General features: G+C 36.9%; 1 protein-coding gene across 1 annotated transcript in view; it reads right to left on the bottom strand.

Annotated features, from left to right (window-relative positions):
- LOC129434147 (anoctamin-9) overlaps positions 1-20,439 on the bottom strand; it is a 32,991-nt gene extending 12,552 nt beyond the window's left edge. Inside the window, exons 1-18 of the mRNA XM_055193021.2 lie at positions 20,171-20,439; positions 19,079-19,153; positions 17,120-17,242; positions 16,611-16,750; positions 15,291-15,340; positions 15,104-15,171; positions 14,411-14,490; positions 13,212-13,346; positions 9,409-9,502; positions 8,515-8,575; positions 8,350-8,432; positions 7,608-7,712; positions 7,351-7,518; positions 4,977-5,013; positions 4,784-4,895; positions 3,110-3,167; positions 2,911-3,008; positions 1,293-1,489 (exon numbers count right to left, since the gene is read on the bottom strand). Coding sequence (XP_055048996.2) covers positions 1,293-1,489; positions 2,911-3,008; positions 3,110-3,167; positions 4,784-4,895; positions 4,977-5,013; positions 7,351-7,518; positions 7,608-7,712; positions 8,350-8,432; positions 8,515-8,575; positions 9,409-9,502; positions 13,212-13,346; positions 14,411-14,490; positions 15,104-15,171; positions 15,291-15,340; positions 16,611-16,750; positions 17,120-17,242; positions 19,079-19,153; positions 20,171-20,200 — 1,714 coding nt within the window. The 5' untranslated portion in view covers positions 20,201-20,439. The remainder of the gene's footprint in view (positions 1-1,292; positions 1,490-2,910; positions 3,009-3,109; positions 3,168-4,783; positions 4,896-4,976; positions 5,014-7,350; positions 7,519-7,607; positions 7,713-8,349; positions 8,433-8,514; positions 8,576-9,408; positions 9,503-13,211; positions 13,347-14,410; positions 14,491-15,103; positions 15,172-15,290; positions 15,341-16,610; positions 16,751-17,119; positions 17,243-19,078; positions 19,154-20,170) is intronic.
- Between the last annotated feature and the right edge of the window lie 6,854 nt (positions 20,440-27,293).

Consider the following 27,293-nt stretch of genomic DNA (forward strand, 5'->3'; position numbering starts at 1 on the left):
ACATAACTGCAGACATAGCAAATGTTTCAGTTTCATTTCAGAGAGGACTATAGGAACTTCCTCCACTTTCTGTGGTTCAGGAAAAATGATATGTCTGAAAGCATGGAAGACTATTGCATGAAAGCATGAAGGATGACCGCATTAGTTAGTAAAGTAAACCTTTACTAACGTCGGTGTAGACGTCTTTGGCCCTTGGTATGTAGATGGGCAGTAATTTTCACGTTTATCTATGCAAGCCATAATAAACTGATAGTATATCGACACTTCAAGCTAATGCACTTCGCTGGTTCTTCGCCATTTAATGCCCAAAGATCATAAGATGCAACTGTGGTACTAATTTCACAGGAGCATGCAAATAGCTGATTATGCTTATCTTTAACCCATCTCATCCGTCTCACTTGGGAGAAGCATGAGAGAGAATGATCAGACTTTCAAGATCAATTTTGGACTCCATGCTTCCTCAAATCAGCTCCTTATATCTGACTCACGAAATGCTGTCAACTCTAATAGCTGAAATGTGTGCTATTGTCAAAGCAAGACCTTTTGTATCCATTTCTAGTGATCCTGAATCAACGCCTTTTCTCCATACCCCAGTGATGATCCTCTCCCAAAGGGTGTGTACCCCGTCCGCACTTCCAGGACACTTTGAAGGTGCTGATCGGTATCAACATACTGTACCAGCATATTTTGGAAAGACAACAGACCATATATTAAATGAGAACTGGTCCTTCTGAAAAATAATCAGGTAAAAAGAAACAAATGGCCAATGGTTCTAGTCACCAAAGCTGTCATGGACTCGGACGGCAAAATCAGAAAACTGAAAATCGCTAACAGTGGTACTGCTAAAAGGTTATTTTGACCTATTAAGCTGCATTCAGACTAGCAGGGACTAGCAATAGCAGAGTGACGTGATCGCATCAATTTCAATGGAAGCTTGGCGACTTCGGGCGACATGAGCAGCAGTGACGTTGGCTACAGGATGGGGTGTGTCCAGTCACGTGACAACGTTGAGAAATGTCATGCAAATTATGAGCAACTTTCGAGAGTGACTACCAATGAGAACGAAGCAGTGGTATATTAAGTAAGCATTTTTGTATTTACTTTGACGTTTCACAAACAATGTAACAAAGATTTTTTAAAGAGAAAATTTACTTAATTAGTGTGGGCATAATTAAAGCCTTTTCATCAGTTTAAAATGTTTGTATATGCATGCCCAGCATTCAAAGGATAGATTTTTTTTTATCTTTGTGCTAATTATTAGTGTACAGGAAAAAATTAATTGTGATTATTACCCATTTCCAAGAACTCGTAAAAGAGGCTGAAACAATCCGTTTCATTGAGTCCGTAGTTCCTGTAAAGGTTTTCAAGGTTGCAGTTGTCACACAGGTCAGATCCTACTTTTGGATTCATACACTCCTTTTTATAGCATTTAATGCACCGTCTCTTCAGCTTCTGAGTTTCTTTCCGTTTTAACCAGCCTCTGAACCAGCTGTAGAAAGAAAATGCAAACAGACATTAAATACATGTTAAACAAAGTTTAAGACAGAGTAACAATTCCTTTTCAATTTTCTGTTGGTACTTTATATTAAGGAAACCCATTATTACTGACCCCATATTAAATGGGCCATATATTAAACATAAAGTAAACCAAACTAAATACTTGTACTTGGTTTTCTATTTATTTCAGCAAATGTATATATCATATTTATTTTATCCTGTAAGATTTCAGCTCAACTGAATTAAAACATTTTGGGCCAGATTTACTAAATAGGGCAAATTAGAGCGAGAGCGCAATTCCAAAAAAAGTGTTGATGGGAGTGGTACTATCTGCAGATTATTTACTAAAAATGCAAAAATTAAAAAACACAGACGATAACAACAAATAACAACAGCTGATTTACATAACGACAAACACAATTTCCTAAGAGCAGTGCAAATTAATTCAGGCAGCGCAAATAAGTAGAGCTGATGCTCCTGTAGGTGATCTAGATGATCATTGGTGGTGGTTGAGGAGATTCCCCCATTCATATGTAAAGCGCTTTGAGTACTGAGAAAAGCGCTATATAAATGTAACAAAATTATTATTATTATCTACTAATACCTAATGCCTGAGTTCAGCACCACGGACTAGAAGAGTCCAAAAATTCGCACCCGAACCCGAAGAGACCCGTAAATGTGCTACACTTGGAGCCGTCTATTATTTTGAAAGTTGGACCTGGAACCGACGTGGACCCGTCCATTATTTAAAAGCTGGTCCTGAACCCGTCCGGGCACACACAGACCCGACTGGACCTGATCGCCAAATATTTTTCAGCTAAATGTTATTAATAAGCAATAAACAAGTAGCGGAAATTAACTTTTTGTCTTACCCATATAGCCTTCTCCCTTCCTTGTACCTGACTGTGATGCAAAATCCTTCTTGTCAAGACAGTTCCATCCATGTTATTCCTCTCTTGCCGATTGAAATTCTTAATTCACTCATTATTCCAGATTTAAAAGTCCACTTACAGTGATAAATAACGTAGTTGTGCATTTTTGTTTCTCGAGTCAACTTGCATAATAATTTAGACTGTTTGCCAATTTGGATTATAAGAACGATTGCTCGTTCAGTGCCATGGCTGCTGACGTTAGCTTTAATGTGCTGTACTGTTTAAATATCATGGCTTGGCAAATAATATTTTTGAATAATATGTTCCTCTGTCATTACAAATAAACTCTTACTTGTGGAAATATTTAACACCAAAATGATGGGTTGTGCAGTAAATCTGGCCCACAAGGAAAATCAAATTATGTAAGGAAAACAAGCCATTCAGTATCTTGTAAAATATGAAGCTAGTTCTTGAAGCACAATCTTAATGTTAAATGACTAAGAGCACTTTTACAAATGATGAAAATGAAATATCCACTTACGGGCCAGAATATTCAAAGATGTTGTTGAAGGTCTGCTTAAGCACCATGATAATAGACATTTGAATAAACAAATCTGTCAGACAGCCACTTGGATGACACTAAATTAAAAAGGGGTGATATTTATTTAAAACGTCAGCGAAACATAGAATGTAATAGTATGTTTATTTACAGCAGCCTGAAGAGGAAACGATTTTCTCACCTCCTCCAATCTCCACTTGCCTGATATCCTTACATATCCTCCAGGGTGACCATTAATCCTACAACAACAATTATGCCTCAGTATTACTTTTATTTACATTTAACTAAAGGCTAATGCCTGTTTCACACATAACAAGGCGGTTTTCCGGACAGGGATTAGACTAGTCACAGACTAAAATAAAGAGCTGAAAACAATTTGCACTGACATATCTCAAAGGGATAGTTCACCCAAAAATGCAAATTCTGTCATCATTTACTCATCCTCATGTCATTCTAAACCTGTATGAATTTCTTTTCTCTAATGAACACAAAAGAAGATATTTTGAGAAATGATGGTAAACACACAGCAGTAAGTGACCACTTACTTCTAGGAATAAAAATATGATGGAATTTAATGGCTACCATCAACTGTGTGCTTACCATCATTTATCAAAATATTTTCTTAGTAATTTATCACAATAATTCCAAAATATTTTCCTACTATGGAAGTCAATGGACACTATCTACTGTGTGTTTACCATCATTTATCAAAATATCTTCTTTTGTGTTCATCAGAAAAAAGAAATTCATACAGGTTTAGAACAACATGAGGATGAGTAAACGATGACAGAATATTCATTTTAAAGTGAACTATCCCTTTAAAATACACCAGTGCCCTTTGTTTTGCCTCAAAATGCACACAATTAAACTAAGGCATAGTCCTGGCTTAAGCTAATCCCTGTCTGGTAAACCACCCCTACATGTCACATGCATTTTATCAGCATATTCTTTGAAATTAAACCCATGACCTTTGGACTACTAACACAATGCTCGCCAGTTGAGCTACAGGAACATATACCAACAAAATGATCTAGAAATACCAGTCTTGGCAAGTATTCTCATAAAAATGTCAGTTATGTCTTAAAGGCGGTTTTTTTTAAAAACACTTTGGAAAAGGGAGTCGGGCCGATTACCAAAACACACTTGTAGCCAATCAGCAGTAAGGGGCGTGTCTACTAACCAACATCATTGCCTGGGATGCGTATGTGTGGAGGCGGGTCTATCAAAAGAAGGTCCAGATTCTATTGGGGTAGTAGGGGCGTGTTTGTTTAGGTGATTTCAAATGTCAACAGAGATTATGGACCCCGTCTTTAAATAAGTATATAAACATCAAGACATACAACATAACAGAAGGGATAGATACATAAACACATAAGCGAATGTAAACAGTTAATAAAGAAATCAGATGTGTGTCAGTATATTGGATCAGTGCTTATTCGGTCTTAAAGTGGCTCTAGCCTGATAAACAAGTAAATCTGCTATGTTTGTGTCATTAATGTTAAACAAACAACAGAGAAAATCACTTCTTTGGCTTCAAAAAGATTAAGGATATTTAATTTCACATTAATTAAATTTTTTATTAATTTAATTATTTCATTTCTGTACCTAAATACTATTGTTACATAGAACTTACTATATTTGTAACTTTGTTCTTTTTTACATGCTTGTAGTTAGTAATTCGTTTTTTCCCTATATTTTATTTGCCCCACCACTTTTTTGCTAATGCGAAAAATGATTTGTGATTCAAAAACTGTTATTTGTTATTTGTTGAGCCACAAGTGACAGCCCTGCACCACTCTTCTATTTAAATATTACAGTATGGAATAGCCACAAAGTACGTCATTCAGTTTGTTACCTTCCCAGAAAGAACGCTGTGTAAATGAGAGACGAGAAGAGAGTGAAGAACTGGAATATGAACATCTTCACAGTGAAGCCCCTTTCATGGGAGGCTTGAGAGTGCTTATTCTCTATCAGCAAAAACATAACAGTCTTTAGAAGTGTTGCACATAACAAACAAGTGTACTTTACAGTAAATCTTTTTCACTAACCTATTTCAGTCAGCTTCATGGCTATTTTACAATTCACCTGCAGAAAAGATAAGAACACATTCATTTAAATTAATTTTATCAAGACAGACCTCTAATATTACCATAAAGGTTCAGGGAATCCGGTGTTTTTATTGTTTTATACTGTTGTCTGATAGCCCTACTGAACAATCCAGCAAAGACCAGCATAAGCTGGTTTTATCTAGTCTCCCAGCTTGGTTTTTGCTGGTATTGCTGGTGTAGCAAGCTGGTCTAGCTGTGTTTTGGTCACTTTTTAAGCTGGTCTAGCTGGACTTAGCTGGAAGACCAGCTAATTCACCAGCTTTGCCAAGCTGGGAGGACCAGCTTAGACCAGCTACTGCCACCTTAAACCAGCTAAAACCAGCTACCAGCTTATGCTGGTCTTTGTTGGATTTTTCAGTAGGGAGCTTGTATGTCATGCGCAAAACAGTGTGTGGGGTTACCAAGCTAGACATTGATATACTACTGTGGAGGCGGTGTTTAAATGATCAACTATTTGGTGTCAAAAACTGTTGATATTTCAGTGACAAGGACGTTTTCAGTTCTGAAAATTACAGGATGTTTGTTTAAAGGCAGGGTATCTGATTTGATCCAGAAACACTTTTAGTTATGCTGATTGAAAGTCTCCTCACATCCTGATAGCAATCACTATGTTAAAGTGTTTAAATGTATTTGTATAAATATATGTCATCTTTAAAAGGTGTAAACCAAAAAATTTTCAACAAATCATCGGATAAAAACAAAACTAGGACCGAATGTAATAATTGGACGCTTGCAATTTATGCAAACGTGTTTTGCATGCCACTGCCCACCCTGTTCACGCAGACATTGTACGTCATCCGAGCGTTCATGTCCTTTTTTGAAACAACAACGACAAAAAGCGTCTCAGCAAAGAGCGAAAACACGAATTAACATTTATAATTTTGATTGATGCTTTGATTGGAGGGTGTGATCGTGATTTCAGTGCTAGTAGGCTAAAGTTAGCATTTTTCAAAATCAAATAACCTGCCTTTAAGTACAATAACCTCATATATAATAAAAGCTCAAGTTAAAATGAATTCTTAATTCACCACTCCCTTAAAAAATTACATAAATAAAAACAATGCTTATGTAAAATTAAAATAGTGTATAAAAAACTGGTGTTAGATTTCATTTAACGGAACTTTTTGAATTACATTGAGTGTACATAAATCTATACCAACCCTGACCTCATCAGAAAGCATACCTATTTTATTTTATGGCAGTGATTTCATATGAATTTGCACAATGAATCATACAAAAAACATACAATTATCAGGAAAAAAGCAAGAATGAAACTCAAACACTAATGGTGCTTTTCCATTGCACAACCCAGTCTCACACCCATGGCGTCAATATTTGACGACACTTGACCATGCGTCAATATGTTGACGCGGAGGGTGTACCTTTCGCGTCATTTTTTGACGAGCTGGGGACTTCAGTGCTGTTGCGTCCGTTGCATTCTCTTTTCCTATTTTCTTGCCATTTTCGCGTCGGTTTAGGGATAGATTTACATAATGACATCCCTACCCAAACCTAACTCTAACCCCAATGCCAGGTGACAACTGTTTAATTTCGCGTACCTAACTCTAACCCCAACGCCAGGTGACAACTGTTTAATTTCGCGTACACTGTTTAATTTTGCGTAATCTAACCCTAAACCGACGCGAAAATGGTTTGAAAATAGGAAAAGAGAATGCAACGGACGTAATAGTATTGAAGTCCCCAGTTCGTAAAAAAATGACGCGAAAGGTATACCCTCCGCGTCAACATATTGACGCATGGTCAACCTAGCGAGCTGAGCTGATACTAAAATGTGGTGTGAAAACACTGTAGATCACTGATTGGTCTGGGAGAATCATCACTGCACGGCATTTTTGCATCTAAAATAAGGCTCAGCGGAGCGTGATGATTGACGCCATGGGTGTGTGTAGAGAAACTGTCCTGTGAGACAGAGGTAGTGACAAACGCGATGTTCAAAAATCTATTCGTGGTGATAAATAAATAAATGACACAAATAAATGAATGCATGGGAAACACTGCATTCCATCGATGTTGCTCCCACATTTTGTTTGATGTCATAGGAATAGGCAGCGCAAATATAACAACATGCCTATAATCTCACCCACTCCGAAGCAGTACTCAACTCAATGGAAAAGCAAACCAAGCCTATGTAAGGTAACAAAATGGAAAAGAGGCTTAACCCCACCCTTATCCCAACATCACTCGGATGAAAGCAGATCAAAGTAAAACATACAAAGACGTTACAGGTAGAAATTCATACAAATGAAGAGAATAGGTAAGTACTGCCATAAGAGTATGTTCTAGAGAGGTTTACCCGAGTCATGACAGTTATGGTGAGAAAGTGAAGCACAGCTCCGAGCATCAGGGCAACTGTCTGTGAGTTCTCACTAATGACCTTCCAGGAACTGTGATCAGCCAACAGTACTGTTGCTATAACTCTGAACACCACCAGGGCATGAGTTAAACCAATGATCACCAACAACTGATAACACAAGACACAAACGACTATTAGATTTTCTCAGGAAAGTATTTATTTATTTGTGTGCCCCTTTCTTTTTATAAGCGTCTTACCATAAGTGTGACTAAAACCAAAACTATAGCAGAGCGTAGATAATAATGTCTCTGAATCTTGGGTTGACAGTGTTCATTATTCACGATCTCCAGTATCAACTCCTCCTGCACAATACAAGGACATGCACAGCTAGTTTTACATTTTCTGAAGATGTATTACCATGTATTGCCTGTAATAAACAAAATTTCCTGTCAAAATTCATTGTACTACTTATTGGCCCTAGTTTCTACAATGGTAAAAGAGAAGTAGTAGGCTAATTTAAAACAGATAAATATGAGAAATATCAAAGTTTGTGTCCAAAAGGGCGGTTTCCCAAACATGGCTTAAATTACCAGACTAAAATGCATGTTTGAGCTGGCTTAATTTTAAAGAGCACGTATTATGCCATCACGAAAAAGTTCTAATGCTGAAACGCTTAAAAGTTATGCGAAATGATATACAATGTGAAACTAAACTACAACTCCCATGAGCACTCCCTGCACCCAACGCAACGTACAGTAGGAGTTATTTACCATAGAGAGCTCAAGCGCTGATGGATTTGTGAATGCACGGGACGCAGTGTGAGCAAACGCCATTGTTTTGTCTCAAAATGCACATCAGTACAGCTTTTTTAAGGTATGTTTGTAAAAACTACTATTAAAGCCTAGTCCTGGATTAATCCCTGGATTAAACCCTGTCTGGGAAACTGCCCCCTTGTATTAGAACTCATCAGTCTCTACAATTATGTCCAAACAGCTCTACCTCCTCTTCACACCAGTCAAAGACTCTCCACGCAGACACATAAGAGGACCGGTGATGTTTCCAGAACTCCAGAAACACAGTGGCTAGGTTTAACAAGAAAACATAAACATTTGCAATTGCATTGCCTTAAATAACTTAAATAAGGTTTAGAGCTGTTAAACTTACCCCACACTGCCATAAACATGGCGAACGCCACTGTCCCCTCATTATCAAAGAGAAGGTTCACCTGCACATGAGGCCCAAGAGACAAAGTGTTAATATGGCAACAAATTTAAGCCCTTTTACATTACTCAGTGTCAGCTATTTATCCATAATACACTCTTATATCAATAGTACATTTACCGATGCTTCAGTTCACAGTACATTTACCCATGAGGTAACTCACGCTGTGTCATTCTGCGCGATAGCATCTGAAGCAAATATTTAAAATCAGCCCAATGGTCACGTGACATGTCATAGGCGAGTGACGTATGGAAAATATCCTGACTCTTCTTGTAATGGTAGTAAACAGGGACAAGGGAACAACTTCTGACTTTTAAAGCCCAAAAAAGTGCACCCATCTTTCACAGACATAATACATATGGAGGGTTAATAAAGGCCTTTTGAGAGTAATTGGGTAAATATAATTTTTTAAGAAAAATATCCATTTTTAAAACTTTATAAACTGTAATAACTAGTTTTCGAGGATAACTTGAAGGTGAGTAAATCATGGGGTTATTTTCATTATTCGCTGAAGTATCTCTTTAATTGTACTGTTAAATTAACGTTTTAATCACAATCTTATCAACCTTTCCAATTACAACCTTTTACAGTTAGTTCTTTTAACATATATGTTATTAAAAAATATAACACATGCTTGTTTGATATATAGATGCATGTACAACTCTGCACCTAATGTTTTACAGAATTGTGAAAAGCACTATAAAAATACATTTAAATTGATTAATTAATTTTTAACAATTTAACAATTGCATCTGTGTGAATATATGAGTAATGCAGCAATTGATTGAAACGGCTGATTTCTCAGTGTACAGTTAACTGAAGAAATGAGAACTGTACCTTTGCATACATGCAGGTGTCAGAAAGCTTCCACACATTGCATGTTTTATCACAGAGAGGGCACATGATTGTGTCCGAATGGCACACCTCCTGTCTGTGTCGAAATAAACACACAATTAACACAATAATTTACAACAGTGGTTCTTAACTGATTTAGCTTAAAAACACAGATTTTGCATTGAACATTGCAATTGGGAACCCAACACAGCACGATAATATTAAGTAAACAAAACTGAAAGGTTTTAATGTTACAGTTTTTCTCGATTGCTAAAACAATATAACCAGGCTTTTGAACTAAAATTTCAAAACCATAACGCCATTTTCAAGAAGCACAATCATTTTGCTGAACAATAAACACTACTCCCATGCTTTAACACATGAGTCAGATTTGGTGAACTGTTACTTCAAAACTCTATACACACAAATCCCTACATTTCTCAGTGTTTACACCATCTTGTCATATGGAAAGCACTAGCATTCAATACTGTTCACTCAAGTCAGCACAACCTAGGCTCAATTAGCAAACAATTACCAAGGTGGAAAGACTAAGAGTCAAAATTCAACACACATCAATCCGATCCTTCAATAGATAGATAAAAGGGTCTGAATCAGTTCACTGAGCTTTGGAAGAATGGATCCACAGAGAAATTAAGGAATAGGTCGAGGAGGAGGAGGAGGGAGAGGAGGAGGCAGAGGAGGAGGGAAAGAAGGAGGATGTGGTGAAGAAGGAGGAAGAGGAGGAGGACATGGTGAAGAAGGAGGAAGAGGAGGAGGACATGGTGAAGGAGGAGGAAGAGGAGGATTATGTGGCGAAAGAGGAGGAAGAGGACATGGTGAAGGAGGAGGAAGAGGAGGAGGACTTGGTGAAGGAGGAGGATGTGGTGAAATGGGAGGAGGGAGACGAAGAGCAAGGTGACAAACAGTCTCAGATGAAATTCGAGCCACAAAATGTGCTAATGGATACATTGATTGTGTCTTTTTTGGTCATGTGAAAAGGTTTTTGAGGGGAGAACCACAAGCAACATAATTGGTTTTGGATATATTGTTTTGAATTTATTGCACCAGTATGTAATACTATGTTGTAGTGTGTGTGTTTTTGAAAGCTTGTATGTGATGTCTGAGGGAAAATGTTGTTTTTTCAGTGAATGGTTTTGAGTGTAGAGCTTAATTTTGACCTGAAAATATGATGTTTGGAGTAGTGTGAGGTGTTATGATATTGTGTTTACTGTTTTGAGAATATGGTGCATAGTTTCAAGAAATGTGTTTAAGCAACTGAGAAAAACTGTAATATTAAAGACGTAGAATTATGTGAGGTTTAATAGAAAATCCAGCTTCTCTTAAATGTTTGAATAATTTGCAACAAGGAACACATTTTGTCTTCCAACACATTACAGAACGACTGACCACAACATGGATCCAGCAGTTACTCTCAGCATCATGCGTGCCAGGGTAAGCCTGCTTCAAGGACCACATAAGAGACTTTTTGGACATAAATTAACACACTGATTTTCCGGACATTGCTCACATAGGTCCCGTACACACTGCATATTAATTCGGTTGTCACTTCACCTTTTAATGCCTAATCCTGTTCTTTACACACACAGTTCAGTAATTTACGGGACTCACAACCGCATTCAACAACCGAATTAACTCCCGCAAAATGCAGGTAGTGACAACCGAATTTACAAAAACTCTGTACAGTGTGTACATAACCGAATTGAACAACTAGTAGTTAATCAAGTGCTTAAACGTTCATCATAAACAGGACAGGTCTCTCTTCTGATAAAATAAATGCTTAGAAGAGGAAAAAGTCTTCTGTATGCACGGTTCAGAAAATGACAGAGGCACAAGCGTTTGCTGACTAGTGTTGCCAGATCTTGCACGAATAAAAACAGCGAACAAGAAAAATCCAATAATAAACCGTAATAATTCTAAATGCTTTACCTCAAAGATCAAAATATTGGGACCGGCACCTTCACACTTTATTAACACCAAAAACTTGATCGCTTCATGAGCCAAAAGCCATACACGGTTAAGCGCCAAAACGGTATTTACGTACAAAAAAGACAAGGACCTGGCAACCCTGCAAGACCGCGCGCTCCGCGCTGTGAAGCAGCCTCGCAAAAGTGTAAAATACGCAACACCAAGACGGAGGTTTATTGCAAAACACAATACTGTTATTATTTTGATCAAAGCTGTGAGTGATAAGCACGCGAGACGGCAGAACGTTGCTATGGTTATTTCTGTGTAAATCATCACATTTTTGGGAGTGAGTCTTGTTCCGTACAGAGATGAAACGAACATTTAGGGGATTCACTCCCACATTTTAATGCGGTTGTCACTCCCGAAAGTTTGCAGTGTGTACAAGACCATAGACTTTTTTTGCTACACATAATTTGCTATGGTCCTTGAGGGTTGCTAGGCCAGTTCAAGGAGTTTTGATCTGCTATTGGTTGTGTCCTTATTCACCATGAGCGAGGCAGAAAAGAAGGCTCCCATAAACCAATTTTTTTCTGGGTGCAGAAGGAATAAGGAGTTAGGCTTCCAGTTTGGTCGATTTCTGTGTAGGTGGCTGGCTTTCCAGCGGTCCCAAGTCCAGTGGTCCCAGAGGTACCTGTTTCAGTGGTCTCTGAGCTTTATACCCTGTCTACAGAGCTTACTCTTGTGGCTACAACCATGTGCTGTGTTTGGGGCACACACTGCTCTAAAAATCCCCCAGATGTTGCCACAGCCCATTCGACCACCTGAACTTCCAGTCATGGCCAAGATGGCTAAACCTGAGTCTCCTCAGCTTCCTGTTTTTACTGCGTTTGGAGTATTTGTTACAGACTGCTTGTTACATTTTCCTTTTGCTTCATTCCTGATAATATAAAACTAGATCAAATTATACATAAATACTGATAGGCCAACTTGTTCCCATTGTTCCAATTACTGCAAACACAAGTGCAAACACTTTACATAAAAAACAATGAGCACTGGTAAGTAGTGCTACAGTCTCTTTCCCTCCCTCCCTCTCCCGCTCTCTCTTTTCCCACCGGAGACTGAAGCTCATCTTATATTTTTGAACTTGAACCGCTGTTGAAAGATATTTAGGATGTAAAGGGCTTAATCGACACCTTTTATTATAACACACAATGCATCTCAAAGCAATACGCGCCATATCAATAACGCGTGCACCTCTGAAGCAGACTTTTAATGCAGGGCTTTGATAAAATGAAGACAAAGAACCACAACAGTTAAATTAGGGGGACAAACTTAGCCTAACTGTAATGTTTTAATTTTAATTTTATTTTTAGTAATACTAAAAAATAAGGATGCCTGCATTCCGATGCATCAAGATATCATATATCATATATTTATGCCCCTAGTTTAGATAAGATGCGTAAGAAAATAGCCCTACTTTTTAAGGACAAAACCTGTCAAATGTCTTAAAACATATAAACAAGTCTTATGGTGTGTTAACTGTGGTATAAGCAGTAAAATTGACTACATCATAAATACTCCATCAACATTTAGCCAGCGGGCAGGCATTATGCAAATGTGTTACATGCCCATATCAACATGTTAGTAGTATAGACTTCGGATTTGTAACTCTACAAATCGTTTACATGTACAAACACACACTTACATAGAGGAAAGAAAATCAGGAAAGGCATAATCGGTCCCCAAAGAAAATGTATGAAATAAACATTATAAAACTTAAAATTTGAATTAAACAAAACATTAAATTATATAAAAAGTGCTGTTGGTTAGTAGCCTTTTTTCCTAGGTTTAAAATGTTGAACAACCACTTGGTTACTCACATAAGAGGACTTGTGCTGAAGAAGGCCAGGCCATATAAGAAAACTATGAGACCAATCACAGAAGCAGGAATCAACAGGAATGTGTACCAACCCAGCCACAGGAAGTAGAGTGCCACCTTCTCACCTAGATAGTTCCTAGAAACAAATCCAATGAATTCATTCTAATTCCAAATTATTTCTATAGTCAATCTTTATATTTTGCATTGTAGCACAGCAAATTTACAGTAAATACAGAACAGTACAGGCAAATTTATAAGGAATTAAAAATATAGGATGAATTATACACTCTAAAAACAAACGGTGCTATATAGCACGAAAAGTGGTTCTTTGCTCGTAATCATAGAAGAACTATTTTTACTGCTTTATGGCACCGGTGAAGCACCTGTGTAGAACCATACGGGGGCCGTATGGCACCATATGGTTCTACATGGCACTATATGGTTCTATACGGGTGCTACACATGGTGCTTCATTGGTGCTATGTGGCACTTAGAGTGGTTCTTCTATGATTACGAGGAAAGAACCACTTTTCGTGCTATATAGCACCGTTTGTTTTTAGAGTGTATCGGATAAATGGTATTATTGAAAATTACAAGCACATTAGCAATAACTGCAAAAAAAAAAAAAAATCAGACCTTTATATTATATTCCTTTATTTTTTATTAATTTGAACCCATGCTGGGTAAATATTGTACAGAACATACGGCTGGGTTAAAAATTACAATTGATATTGTTCACTGCCATGTTTGTCTCTTGTTTTAATTGTTATGTTCCCATTGGTGTCCTCTCCATATAGCTCTTATGTTTCCATTGTCCTTTGTTTGGTTATTAAATAAATGTAGTTCCTGTGTGTTTGTTCCTGTTCACGGTTATTGTCTTTGCTAAGCTTAAGGATTTCATGGTCATGTCTGGATTTATATTCATGTTTTGTTTGATCAAAGTCTAGATCCTGTTTCTTCTCATGTTTGGACAGACACAATTTTACAGCTATTACAGTACAACCCATGTTTGGGTAACAACAACCTAACAGCAATGAGTAATTTTTAACCCAGAGTGTAAGAGTCTGTATTGTAATCAAAACGTTAATTTTATAAATTCAAATCATCATGTGTGTATCCTTTGAACATACTTCACATTTTCAAATTAATGAAAATATGTCTTAAATAAAGAAGAGGGTTAAAGTGAGTTTGATAAGAGAACCTGACGTTGGTTATTGGCTGTCCCCGAAAACAAGCGGACCATCGAGCCCAGCTTTGCTTTAGCTCCCTTTGGTCTTTTTTCTAGAAATTAGAGTAAACAAAGATATTGGTTTTAGATTATTATAAGAGATTGTAGTGTGTAACACAAAAAAGCATGAACATATATGTGATAAATTACCTTACATTAGTGTAAAACAATACCAACAAAGCACTTTCTTAGTTCACAAATCAACAATGTCAATTTTCTTGTGTGAAATTACATTTTGTTGTCTGTCCCACAAAGTCATACGAAGATATTTCTGTCTTCATAAAACTACACTTTAGAAGTCAAATTACTACTTCTGTGGTATTTGTTTGAATATAGGATATTCCCTGGAAACCATTTACTTTCATTGTATGCCAAAGTGTTCAAAATTGTTAAAGTTTTCATTTTTTTTTTTTTTTTTTGCTTTGTTATTGGAATTGATGGAACTGTTTATGTTGTAATTGATCAATAAGCTACATTTTCTTTTAGATCACTGTTTAACAATTTCCTTTGTGCTGCTTTCTCAATATGTCAAATGTGAATATTAATACATACGTGTGATTAACACCTAGAGATATGCTCACACAAACTTCCCTTTCAACTCATTAGCATTTAATGGACCTGCTGTGTGTGTGCGCCACATGTTTAAAAAAAAGGCTGCGTGCTAACCTCATGTAAGCAGAAATGAGTCTCAAAAACTTTTTGTTTCATGAGATCTGGCAGATATTCTGATACACCTAAAAAATACGTAGAGGAAAGACTTGCTATTAACTTTTAGAGCAATCATTCACATGCTTAGACATCAACATTGAGTAATGTGCAGTATGTAAAAAGTTGAGCAAGATGCATTACTCACCGTCTGAATTAATGCTAGTGTGATGCAGTATAAAATCAACAATACGAATCCTGAAACAAAGTAAATCAGTAACAGCAATAATGAATGACCTCTTCTATTGAATTATTTAAATGTATGTCTTGAATCTGTGTTTTAAGTTGGTTGACATGTCTTTAATATTTTTACTTTCTGTAGTAGTCCCGGTTCATGTTTATTTGTAATTTTGTCATTGTTGCCCCACCCTAACTGTGTGTCCCTTGTTCACTTTGATAGTCTGTGTATAAATACCCATATTAAATGTGCATATGTGTGTGCTGTTTCATGTTTTATGCTGTTCCATATTCACAGATTGTTCATTAAACACAAGATCTGGGGCCTGTACCATGAATCTGGTTTAGATGGCTAGTTTGTGTCAACCCTGAGTTTTGGGTACCATGAAAGTAGGTTGTTTTAAGCGGTGTTCGTCACCATAGAAACTTGCTTAACTTGGCTAACCTGTTCTTAAGATGTTTTAGTGAAGCAATTTCTTTGTGTAATAAATATAACTGATTCGTTTTTTGGATGTATACATTATGTTATGTGTTTTGCTGTCTATAAAGCACAACTGAAAGCTCTAAACTAAACTAAGGCTATGTTTGCACAACATTGATATAATAAAAAAAGGAAAATGTTTTTTCATGTACACAATGACAACCCTATTAAAAAGATTACATGGTTCAAAATGTTGTATTATGTAGCACTGTTGCCTCACAGCAAGAAGGTCTCGGGTTTGAGTCCTGGTTAAGTCGAGTGGGCTTTCTGTGTGAAGTTTGTTCTCCCTGTGTCAGTGTGGGTTTACTCCGGCTATTCCTCCCAAAACATTCAGGTTAGGTGAATTGAAAATGCCAAATTGCCCCTCCCCAACCTGTGGTTGGATTAACCAGTTCTAGCCATGAATATAGTAGAGCTGCCTAACAAATAGTCACGACTAATCAGTTGCAGAAAGTTAAAGTTTTTGTTTACATATTAAATGTGTGTGTAATGTGTATAATAATTATGTATATATAAGTGCACACACGTGCATGTATATATTTAAGAAATATTTGCATGTGTATTTACATATAATTGATATCATATATAAATAATATGTTTTCCTTAAAATTATAAATAAATGTGTTTGTTTGTATTTATATATACAGTAGGTAATATTTGTTGATGTACTGTGTATAATAATTATGCAAACAAAAACTTTTATTTTGCAAACGAATAGTCGTGACTTATCATTACGCAGCAATTAGGGGAAACGTTCCTCATGGGCACCTCAGTTGAAGCCAGTAAACGGCCCCTAAAACTATGTATTACCTGGTTGATTGAGGTATTGTACCCTGCTGCTCACAACTCCAATTACAGGCATCAGACACTTTTAGGAGATACCTGTACGTCTCAAAGATCACTTTTGGTGCTCTGATGCAAAAATACACTTTTTCATCATCTCTGAATTTCTGTCAAAAAAGCATAATTCATGTCACCATGGAAACCACTTGGTATCGTTCTGCCGCTGGTCTTTGATACATCATGTTTTCATAAACAAATACAACTGAAAGGGTATAATAAACACCCCACTACTAAATATACCAACCACTGTAGTTACACAATATGTAAGGTATGTATTTTTATATATTTGTTATAGCTTTAACTGCAAGCAAAAACTGTATGATTACTACAGAATGCAACATAAACAATAATTTTTGTAGTAAAAGCATTAAAAATAATCAGTTATGGGGAAAATAATTACACTTTTATATTAAACAGGAGTATTATATTTTTATACCAAAGTATTAGATCTGTATTACCATGAAACTATTACTTACACGTATCGTCAATTTCTTGGCTTTCAAAGCATCAATAAAAGCTATCAGTTTTCCACTGTGGTGTTTCTCCTCACCACCAGAGGTTTTTGCAACCAGCACATAATCAAATGACAGAGGGGTCGGCTGGAGAGAAAAAGGCACCAGTTGTAATATATTACTATATCGCTGAAGAAATGTAGCCTGTTTTAAATAAATACAACTTGTAGCTATAGTTTATATATGATGATAATGACATTCCTTGGTCTGTGATTTGAAACAGCCTAAGCTTATATATTGTAGCCTACAGTAACAACATACTAACAGTCTGGGGTTTAACATTTATTTCAAATAATTTAATTTAAACTATTTAAACCTGGAAAAAGTGTACGCTTTTGAAAAAAATAAAGCAAAGAAATGTTATGACATAAATTAAAATAATTGGAGAACTGTACTATGAAACATTGTTTGTGTCACAGTCCTGTTTGGTGTTTTCCCAGTCCCAGTACATTTTGGTCTCCATACTGATTATTTTCCAGGTGTGTCTTGTTATCTTGTTTACCCATGATGAGTATATGGCTGCGTCCGAAAGCTTAGGCAGCTGACTTGTTGCCACTCATAAGGCAATGACTTCGGAGTAGGGATGCTCCGATCAGGATTTTTGCAGCCGATTTGTTATTTTCATGATCTGCAAATTCGAGTCATTTAATGCCGTTATCGGCCGATACCTATCGGCGGCCGATCGATCGGAGCATCCCTACTTCGAAGGCATGAAGGCAGCTCAGAGAAATGCATTCAGACACACTTCATACGCAGCAAAATGGAATTCAGTTTGAAGTATAAACAGAGCGCGCCTTTGTAACTAATCGCATATTTAAAAACTACAAAAAGGTGTCAAAAGTGCAAAAATAACTTTATTTACACAAAATTTGTGCTCCGGCCACTTCCTTTGCCGCCATTTTATTTTTTTAAACTCGACCAGGTTCGACCAACCACATTCCCTGTCCACGTCCAAGAATAGAAATGTGGGACAGGACAATGAAGGTATCTCAGGAGTCAGAAAGTAAACCCAACATTGGATTCAGACGTGCCTTCATATGGGATGCTGCTACCGAGATAGCATTTTGGAGCTTTCAGACGCAGGCTACATACACTCACCTAAAGGATTATTAGGAACACCATACTAATACTGTGTTTGACCCCCTTTCACCTTCAGAACTGCCTTAATTCTATGTGGCATTGATTCAACAAGGTGCTGAAAGCCTTCTTTAGAAATGTTGGTCCATATTGATAGGATAGCATCTTGCAGTTGATTTGTGGGATGCACATCCAGGGCACGAAGCTCCTGTTCCACCACATCCCAAAGATGCTCTATTGGGTTGAGATCTGGTGACTGTGGGGGCCATTTTAGTACAGTGAACTCATTGTCATGTTCAAGAAACCAATTTGAAATGATTCGAGCTTTGTGACATGGTGCAATATCCTGCTGGAAGTAGTCATCAGAGGATGAGTACATGGTGGTCATAAAGGGATGGACATGGTCAGAAACAATGCTCAGGTAGGCCGTGGCATTTAAACAATGCCCAATTGGCACCAAGGGGTCTAAAGTGTGCCAAGAAAACATCCCCCACACCATTACACCACCACCAGCAGCTGGTTTCTGGTTTGGATTTGTGTTTCTTTCTGTTTTTAGTTTCCAAACTAGAAACGTCCACATGCCACAATAAAAAAAATGGAAACACTAGGGATATATTTGTTCATGGGTAAACAAGATAAAAAGACACACCTGGAAAACAACCAGTATGAGGACCAATGAACAAAAGAACTACACAGAACTTCAAACATGGACAAAAGAATACAGAAGTTCAAATACAAGACAGGACTGTGACAGTCTGTGATACTCAGTTAACATTATTCATCAACTATTCAGAAACTAATCACTTTATATTGTTATTGTGGGCTGTGATGTGTTACAGGTCTTACCACTGGTGGCATAGATGGGTTTACAATGCCATTCTCATTTACAACTCCAATCGCCTCTAACAGCTCAATGCTCCCCTTTAACAACAAATGACATGAAGTTCAGAGAAGAACTAAACAATAAACTTAAGTCAGATCTCATATTCAAACCTGGATGTCATTGCTGCCCGCTTTATGTGAGCGATGCTTTCCTGTGCAAAACTCTGCAAACTAGCCAGCCAATGTTTTCATTATTTGATACGCACATCCCAGTTTCCCATTTACACTTGGCTGCATGAAAGTGTCTATGCAAATCTACTACTCCCACACGATTGCGTTAACCAATGTGTATAAATGAACGGATGGATGGATGATAGACAGAGTATTTTCTATTTCATTAAACCACAAAGCTGGAAGCACTCTTATTCTATGCTGTGGTATTATTAACTGCCAAAGCAAATAAATGAGAAAAAGTACAGTGGGGAAAAAACCCTGTGCATAGTTTGGAAAGTTTAGTTTAATATAGTTCCACTTTCATTCAACTGACTAAGCTGATTTGTAAAACTGTGCCTAGTCTTAGTCGCCATTCTTCAATAAAAAAGTATTTTTTTTTTTTGCTTCTGCATTTTAGGGGCTGGTTTTAAATTAAAGTTCATATACTAAGATAAGTTGTGTATTTATAACCATTTTTAAACCCACCCATTTTTTTTTATATTTCAAAGCTACATTCCACACACACCAGCAACAATAGCAAATGTTTTGGTCTTGGTAAGACAAGACAACATGTGATACTTGATACAGTGTGCATAGATACAGTTTGACCATGGTAGCTCAAGGTGACAAGCGCCTGTATTCAAATATTTTAATGTCTCAGTACTTGCAGTAATCTCACTGTATGCAATGCAACACAATGAATGAGGCTACAATTCTCTGATAGTGTTTGTTAAGCTAATCATTAATATAATCTTTTCAAGGCTGAATTAAAATTAAAAAGTGTCCAGACGTGATTTAAATACAAAACATTTTCTTGACACTTGAACTAAAATTATGAATGGCTAATAGTTATGTGTGTAACTAAACAAAAGTCTTTGTTACTGCTATGGATATTAATCTCACCTGTCTCCTGTGACCTAATTTACGCTCCATCGCCAAAGTTGGCGCGCGTGCGCGTCCAGGTGAGATGAGTTTGGTGGGCTACAGCGGTCTCGCGAACAGCCTTCAATGAAGAGGAGCCTTTCAGTCAATCGCCATTACAAACCAAAGAGTTTAACAAAGGGGAAGAATTGTGACTTCCGTGCTGCTGTGATAAACTGGTATGTTTTGATACTGACGAGGCTGCTGGAATGCCGCCGGTTCACTCTCAGCTCTGATGTCACACTGAATTTCAACGATCCCCACTTAAAAAAACACGTTCATTTTATACGTATCCTTTTAACCTTTAATTGTAATACATATTCATGGTACATTGAAAAATGTAAGAAAAAACAGGTTAATATTAGGCTAAAATCACAGCGTATTACATTTTGTATTTTCATTTTATTAATAGGGGATCTCGATAAGTTTACCTGCACACGCATGCACATTGATTTTATGGGTATTTATGTCCCTAAGAGCGACAATTAAAATAAAACTGTGATTTATTGGTAATGTTCCCGGTCTTTAACTGTGAACTAACTGCACTTTCAAACAGCTCCAGCAGGTGGAGGCACCAACACATCTATTACGTTGAACGAAACGCATGAAAAAATGTCCACACAAAAAGAAACCTTGACCTTTTAAAATTACTTTACGAGAAATTTATTTAATTATCCACTATTATGATACACTGTTAAGAATGTAATCAAGATATAAACGTAAAACGATATATCGTATACCTGTTGCAGAAACAGGGGTGGAAAGAGTACTGAAAAATCATACCCAATTAAAAGTGCTGTTACTTTCCAAAAAATGCAGTGTTTAGAGTAAAAAGGTACCTGTCCTAAAATCTCAAGGAAACAGTACTAAAAATGTGTTCTTACAGGTGAAAGGAGTGATGAAAAACAAAATTTTTCTCTATTTGAAAGACACACTATTTTAAAACACTGTTTGGAGTTCATCCACAGACAGACAAACAGACAGACAGTTTAGTAAGGAACCATTAGCTTTTACCATTAAAACCACTACACTGTATTGTGTTTTGGGCCATATTCCATTAGAACCAATAAAATTCCCAATAAAACCAATAGAATTTTTGTGATGGTGTCTATTGCTTTTTTTAGCAGCGAGGGGTCTTCAATACTCTTCTTTGAAGGCCGGATTTTAAAAATGTAAATATGATGCAGGCCTGGGACGTTTACATTTTTAACCTTTTATACATTTTTACTTTTACCTATTATATATATATTATTTTATATGTTATAAATTATGTTGTTTATGTTACCTTTTGTTATAGTTTATAAAAAAAACTAATTTCAAAAAACATCTTGTATCCAGTATTTTGCCATTTAATTATTTGAAAAGTCTTTTTTTTTTCAAAACAATTGCAGTTTAACATTGCAAAAGCCAAATGTTAATAGTTCAACTATGAACATTGCACACAATAATCAACACGCGTATTTTTGTATAGCCCTAACTGTAATGCAAAGCTCTTAAATACTTTTGTTTATGTTTAACTTTCATAAATTGTTACATTTCAAGTATTGACAACATATACTCAGTCTGTTTTCTGTTTTAATATTTTGAAGATATATAGGCTAAAATGCCTTTCTATTGTACACTACATTCAGACTGTCGGAGTTCGCCCCCTAGTGGCAGTTGAAATTTCACAAAATTCGTGCCAACAAAGGACAGACAGAAGCTCATTCTAGCACAAGAGCAGGGGCGAAAATCTCATCTAAATGTTGGGGGGGACAATAAACATAAAATTTTTCAAGAACAATTTTTGAAGGGGACACCAATAATACAGGCAAAATTGTACTTGCCAGGAAATGTGTACAGATAGAAAACGTTTCTCTTTCTCTATGAACGGACGCAAATTTAATTTTAATACACATGAATGCAGAGGTGAAAAGAGTAATGAAATATTCTACTTAAGTAAAAGTAAAGTTACTTTAATTATATTTTACTTAAGTAAAAGTAAAGTTACTGGTCTAAAAATCTACTCAAGTAAAAAGTAAGTCATTTTAATTTTAAGAGTAAAAGTTACTTTTTTACAGCGGGGAGAGGTTTCTAGTTCAAGAAGGAAGGATGTATACATCTCAAACTATGTTTTAATTTTAAACATCTTTACAATTAAAGTGCAATAACAAAAAGTTAATAAAATTAAAAGCTTTTTTATAACTAAGAAACATTTATGGAATTATTTAATGATTTTTACAGGTGAGTTATGCACTTTTGAAGCAAAAATAATATGAGGTCAGCAGCTAGTAAATACAATCATTATAGTAAGGTTGTAATTGATGTATTGCTGGTAACATACATTATGTTATTAAACTATATACATAAATGAGCATATAATGAGATGAGTGCCATAATACTTTTATCCTTTACACGTTTATTGTATTCTATAGCTTCCCAGACCTTGTGTACCTGATGTCTTTCAATCTCTCTCTCGCGCTCTCTCTCTCTGCAATGTCTAATGATCTGCGCAGTCTCGAGGACGTTCTTAAGTTGTGTTTGACTTGACGCGAAGCTGCTAGACCTCGGAAGATAATGCGCATATTAAAAACGGGTCGTGCAAATTAGCGGTTAAAACCCGATCGGCAATTCTCAAACTCAAACCCGTACTCAAGAGGATGAACCCATTAGAATGAAACAATCGCTTTGCGTCAATGGCCAGGGGTTTCTTTCATAAGAATTGCATTGAGGGTCTGCATTAGCCCGCGCCTGTCTCGTCCCTCTCCATGGTTCTTTTTGCGCGTTCCCCCGCCCATCAATCAATCAGCCCATCAATCAATCATCCGTGGCGCGTCTTTATCACCTTACTTTTTTATTTTTTTTATTCAGTAACGGATATGATTTAACTTGAAGCGAAGTAGCCTACAATACTTTAAACATACTTAAGTAAAAGTAAAGTACAGATTTTAAAAACTACTCAAAGTAAAAGTACACAAAAAAACTCAGTTACAGCAAGTTGAGTAAATGTAATTTGTTATTTTCACCTCTGCATGAATGCATAAAACTGTTTTCTTGATCGTTTATCTGCTTCTGTTCTCAGAAAACGAAATATGTTCATGTCAAAATAGTCCAGTTTTAAAACATATGAGGATAAACTGATAAGTGATGGGAAACGTTGTATTGTAGGTATATAGCTGATTAACGCGTCGGCTCCGTCTCTTCTCTACCGGACTGTGTGTCGGTGGTGAGGTAAAAGGGGCGCGGGCAGTGGACCAAACCACTGTGAGGCAAGGGAGGGGGAATCAAAATGTTTAAAACGTTTTTTGTTGTTGCTCCGTTTTCATTTGTATTGTTTCACTTCTTACACAACTATTTTAAGTATTATAAATCATTAAAATATTTTCAAAACACATATTTTAATGATATTTTAGGGGGGACAACCCTCAGATAGGGGGGGTCCTGTCCCCCCCGACCCCCCCGGGATTTCCGCCCATGCACAAGAGCCAACTTATCAGTAATCAATCGTTTTAAAGGATTCAAGTTTTACTGATGATAAAGTTAAACAAAAAAGGATTAATGATTTTTACCTTGCACACAGTGTTTTAATTGAAACACACTAAAATATATCACTTCCGGTCTGTTTGTCGCATGCGGTGGTGGTCGCACAAGTTTTTTTTAATGCATGCATCCAAATCTTAAATTTGATCTCAAAATTACCCAGATAGCACACGTACGTCTCAGATACGTCTTGTAAAGATCTTTACATCTGCTGACGATCGTCTTTAAATAATGCGTCTTCCATATCTCTACAAGACGTATTTAAGATCTTAAAAAAATTCTAAATCCTACCTGCCTGCAGTGCATCTCCGTTTGGTCTTGAATCCGATCAAACGCAGACGAATCAGCAAAGACCTCCAACTCATTTCATTTTTTAAATAAATGTCTTGTTTAATTGTTTTAAAAATATAGTTAACGGGTTTTTAAGGGTTGGCATTAATTTTGAAGCAAAAATATAACTAGAAAATGCATTTCGGGACGAACTGCAAAAGTGTGCTTGCTCTGGTGCCGCCGATTTAGTTTGTGCATCCTCACATTGGAGTCCCAAGTTCATGTACAAAGTTTGGTTTCAATACGTAAAAGCGTTCCTGAGATATAAACTACTTCCTGTTTGGCAGCGTAAAATTTTAGGAAAAAAATTGTTCTTTTGATGTTGTGCATCCTCACATTGGAGACCGAAATTCATGTACAAAGTTTGGTTTCAATACGTGAAATCATTCCTGAGATATAAACTACTTCCTGTTTTGGCGGCGTCCACGCACATTTAGTTTGGCCTGTGACGGGCAAACGCTTCCGAAAATCAAAAATCCTTCTAGTAACTTTTGTGAGGCTTGGTCCAAGGATCGTGTACGTGGAATTTCGTGAAGTTTGGACAAAATTTGTGACCTGTGAAACTTTAAGGTTTCCAATATGGCGGACGAACGACATGGATCTGTGACTTCATCTTCTCAAGCAACTTACACCGGAACTGCCCGAACATTTTAAAAACACACACACACACACACACACACACACACACACACACACACACACACACACACACACACACACACACACACACACACGCACACACAGAAATGTATACAGACTTGTAACAACTGTTTCTCTAAAATTTACCATAAAAAAAAATATTTCACTCAGTGATTGACAGCATAATGCAATCAATCGTGTTCCCGTTCAACAGTAACTAAGCATCAGGGACGTGCACAGGAATTTTAAGGGGCAGTTGCTCTAACCTAAAAAAAAGGGCACCTCCCTCCACAAAAAAATGCTACATCCAGACATGTTCGTATTTTGAATTTTAAAACTGCATAACAACATAAGTTATGCGTTACTGGAGAGCAGGGAGACAGTTCTGTCTTTAAACTGTCTCCCTGCTTTTATTACTCAAAACAAAACTGACTCGATGGCGAAAGGTCGGAAGACCAAATCATATCCACCGAGGACATGTTTTTCGTGTTGTTACAGTAACACTTTGTTTACAGTTTTGCGCTGCTCAGCCTGGATTACAACACAATGCGTCCGATTCGCGAACTGACTCCTTTGAACGGATTCGTTTGAATGAACGGTTGAAACAACAGATCTGTCCCAACACTAAACTCACAAGACGTCACTGTCAGCACAATCAGTCACTTATAGCGCCTCAGAAAGGAGAATGTAAATCTGTTTAGAAAGATTTGCCCTAAATAACAGTCTCAACTAAAAAACATAGACATTTATTACTATGTTAACTTTATGATGAATAAATATTTTATCAGGTCTACCAAATAAGGATTTTATCCTACAAAGCAATAAAAGCCATGGTAAAAAACTGATCAAAGATGATGACAGAAGAGTGTCAGGTAATATCTGTGTCTGATAAATGCATGGTGCAGAGGAGGTTGTAAAACTCTTCAGAAAGACCAGTCATAATTTTTTTAAAAGACTTTGACTTAAATAGTGACATTTTTACATTTAAAATATCTTCTAATGATGAGAACATTTTGATAATTATGTACATATAGAAAATCGGCCTAACATATCGGCCATCAGCTGCCCTGATTTCTAAATATCGGCATTGGCCAGAGAAAAAGCCATATCGGTCAACCTCTACGTGAAAGCATTCCTGACACACACACACACGCACGCACGCACACACACACACAGAAATGTATACAGGCTTGTAACCAGGGGTGTTTCCAGCATTGAAGGACATCCGGGGTTTAGCACAGACCATTTTATGTAAATACAGGGATCACAAGCCTAGATAACCCGCTCTAGCTAGCCTAGAACCAACTATAACAGCTATGCTGCACATGTTCAGTGTTTTCTTATTAAATTTTTTTAGAATTGTAATTTAAATAATTTTAATTTTTGGGTGAACAATCCCTTTAAAGTGTCCTATTTCCACACACCAGTTTTGTACATAATATACCAAAAATTCTTCTTTAGTACTTAAGATAATCTTAAAAACATGAGACTTAATGTAGGCCAGAGTTCACGTCACCAAAAGCAGCAGATGTAAGCTGCATTTTATTGATCATAAGCTCATTTTTAAAATAAGCGATAGGAAAGAGCGACAGCAGCACTGATAGCCTAATATCATTTCATTTCTTTACTATTTATGAATATGATTGTGTGTTGAGCGTCTACGACAGGGCTATTCAATTAGTTTGTCATGGGGGCCAGAGATACATCAGTGCCCAGACAGCACACGTACGTCTGCCCGACGTCGGCTCAAGAGCGTACGTCGGCCTCATTATTTGAAACATCTAATAAGTATCGGCCAGGCATCGGCCAAATCTTCAGTCAAGTCAACGGTATTTCCCGCTCATCAAGCTTGTCTGTTACGTCGGCTTTGGGTCGGATAACTATACCGGAGGCCGATGCCGCGCTTGTTTCCTTCTCTCTGTTGGTGTGTGCCCAGTTATTCCACCCTTTGCAACCACCAGAGCAAAGGCGACATTATGGGTGTAAGTATGTACAAGAACTAAGTAAATGATAATAAGTGAAGAAAAATGGAATCCGTTAAGTAAATGTAAATGTTTTAATATAATATACAAGTAAAATAAATAAAATAGCAGCGCCTTCTTTGCTTTTGATGACACACAGCTGCTAAGTTCCATTATTCCGAAGCAGAAGGGGGCAGTAATGTACATACGCTGGTTGCCAGCCGCCGTTAATACTCAAGTAAGTTAGAGAAAATGCAATTGGGGAAGTGAGGAAAAATAAGGGATTATTGGCTTGTTTTACACGTATCATTGTTTTGTGTTCCCCTCCTTCATCAACCAAACAATTCCACGTCAACTCAAACACGCAAAGCCACTCCAGTCTCGTCTTGCCATGAACAAGGAAAAAGTGCGGGAGCTGACTTCACAAGCGTCCGTGGTTCAGGTAAGTTTTCGACAAAAATCTTATATTAAATGTCTGTGACTCTTAAAAGTTAGTATAAGGCACTCCGTCTACTACAGCACAGCAAATAAAGTCATAGTAACATTTGTAGTACTTGCAGCGCTATTCAGACTTGGCATTTTTGCAAACATGTTTGTGTATTATAATTTCCATTAATTTTTGTTGTTCTAAAATGTTTCTGTAAAACAATACGTGT

Source organism: Misgurnus anguillicaudatus, chromosome 6, assembly GCF_027580225.2.
Source record: "Misgurnus anguillicaudatus chromosome 6, ASM2758022v2, whole genome shotgun sequence".
NCBI lineage: Eukaryota > Metazoa > Chordata > Actinopteri > Cypriniformes > Cobitidae > Misgurnus > Misgurnus anguillicaudatus.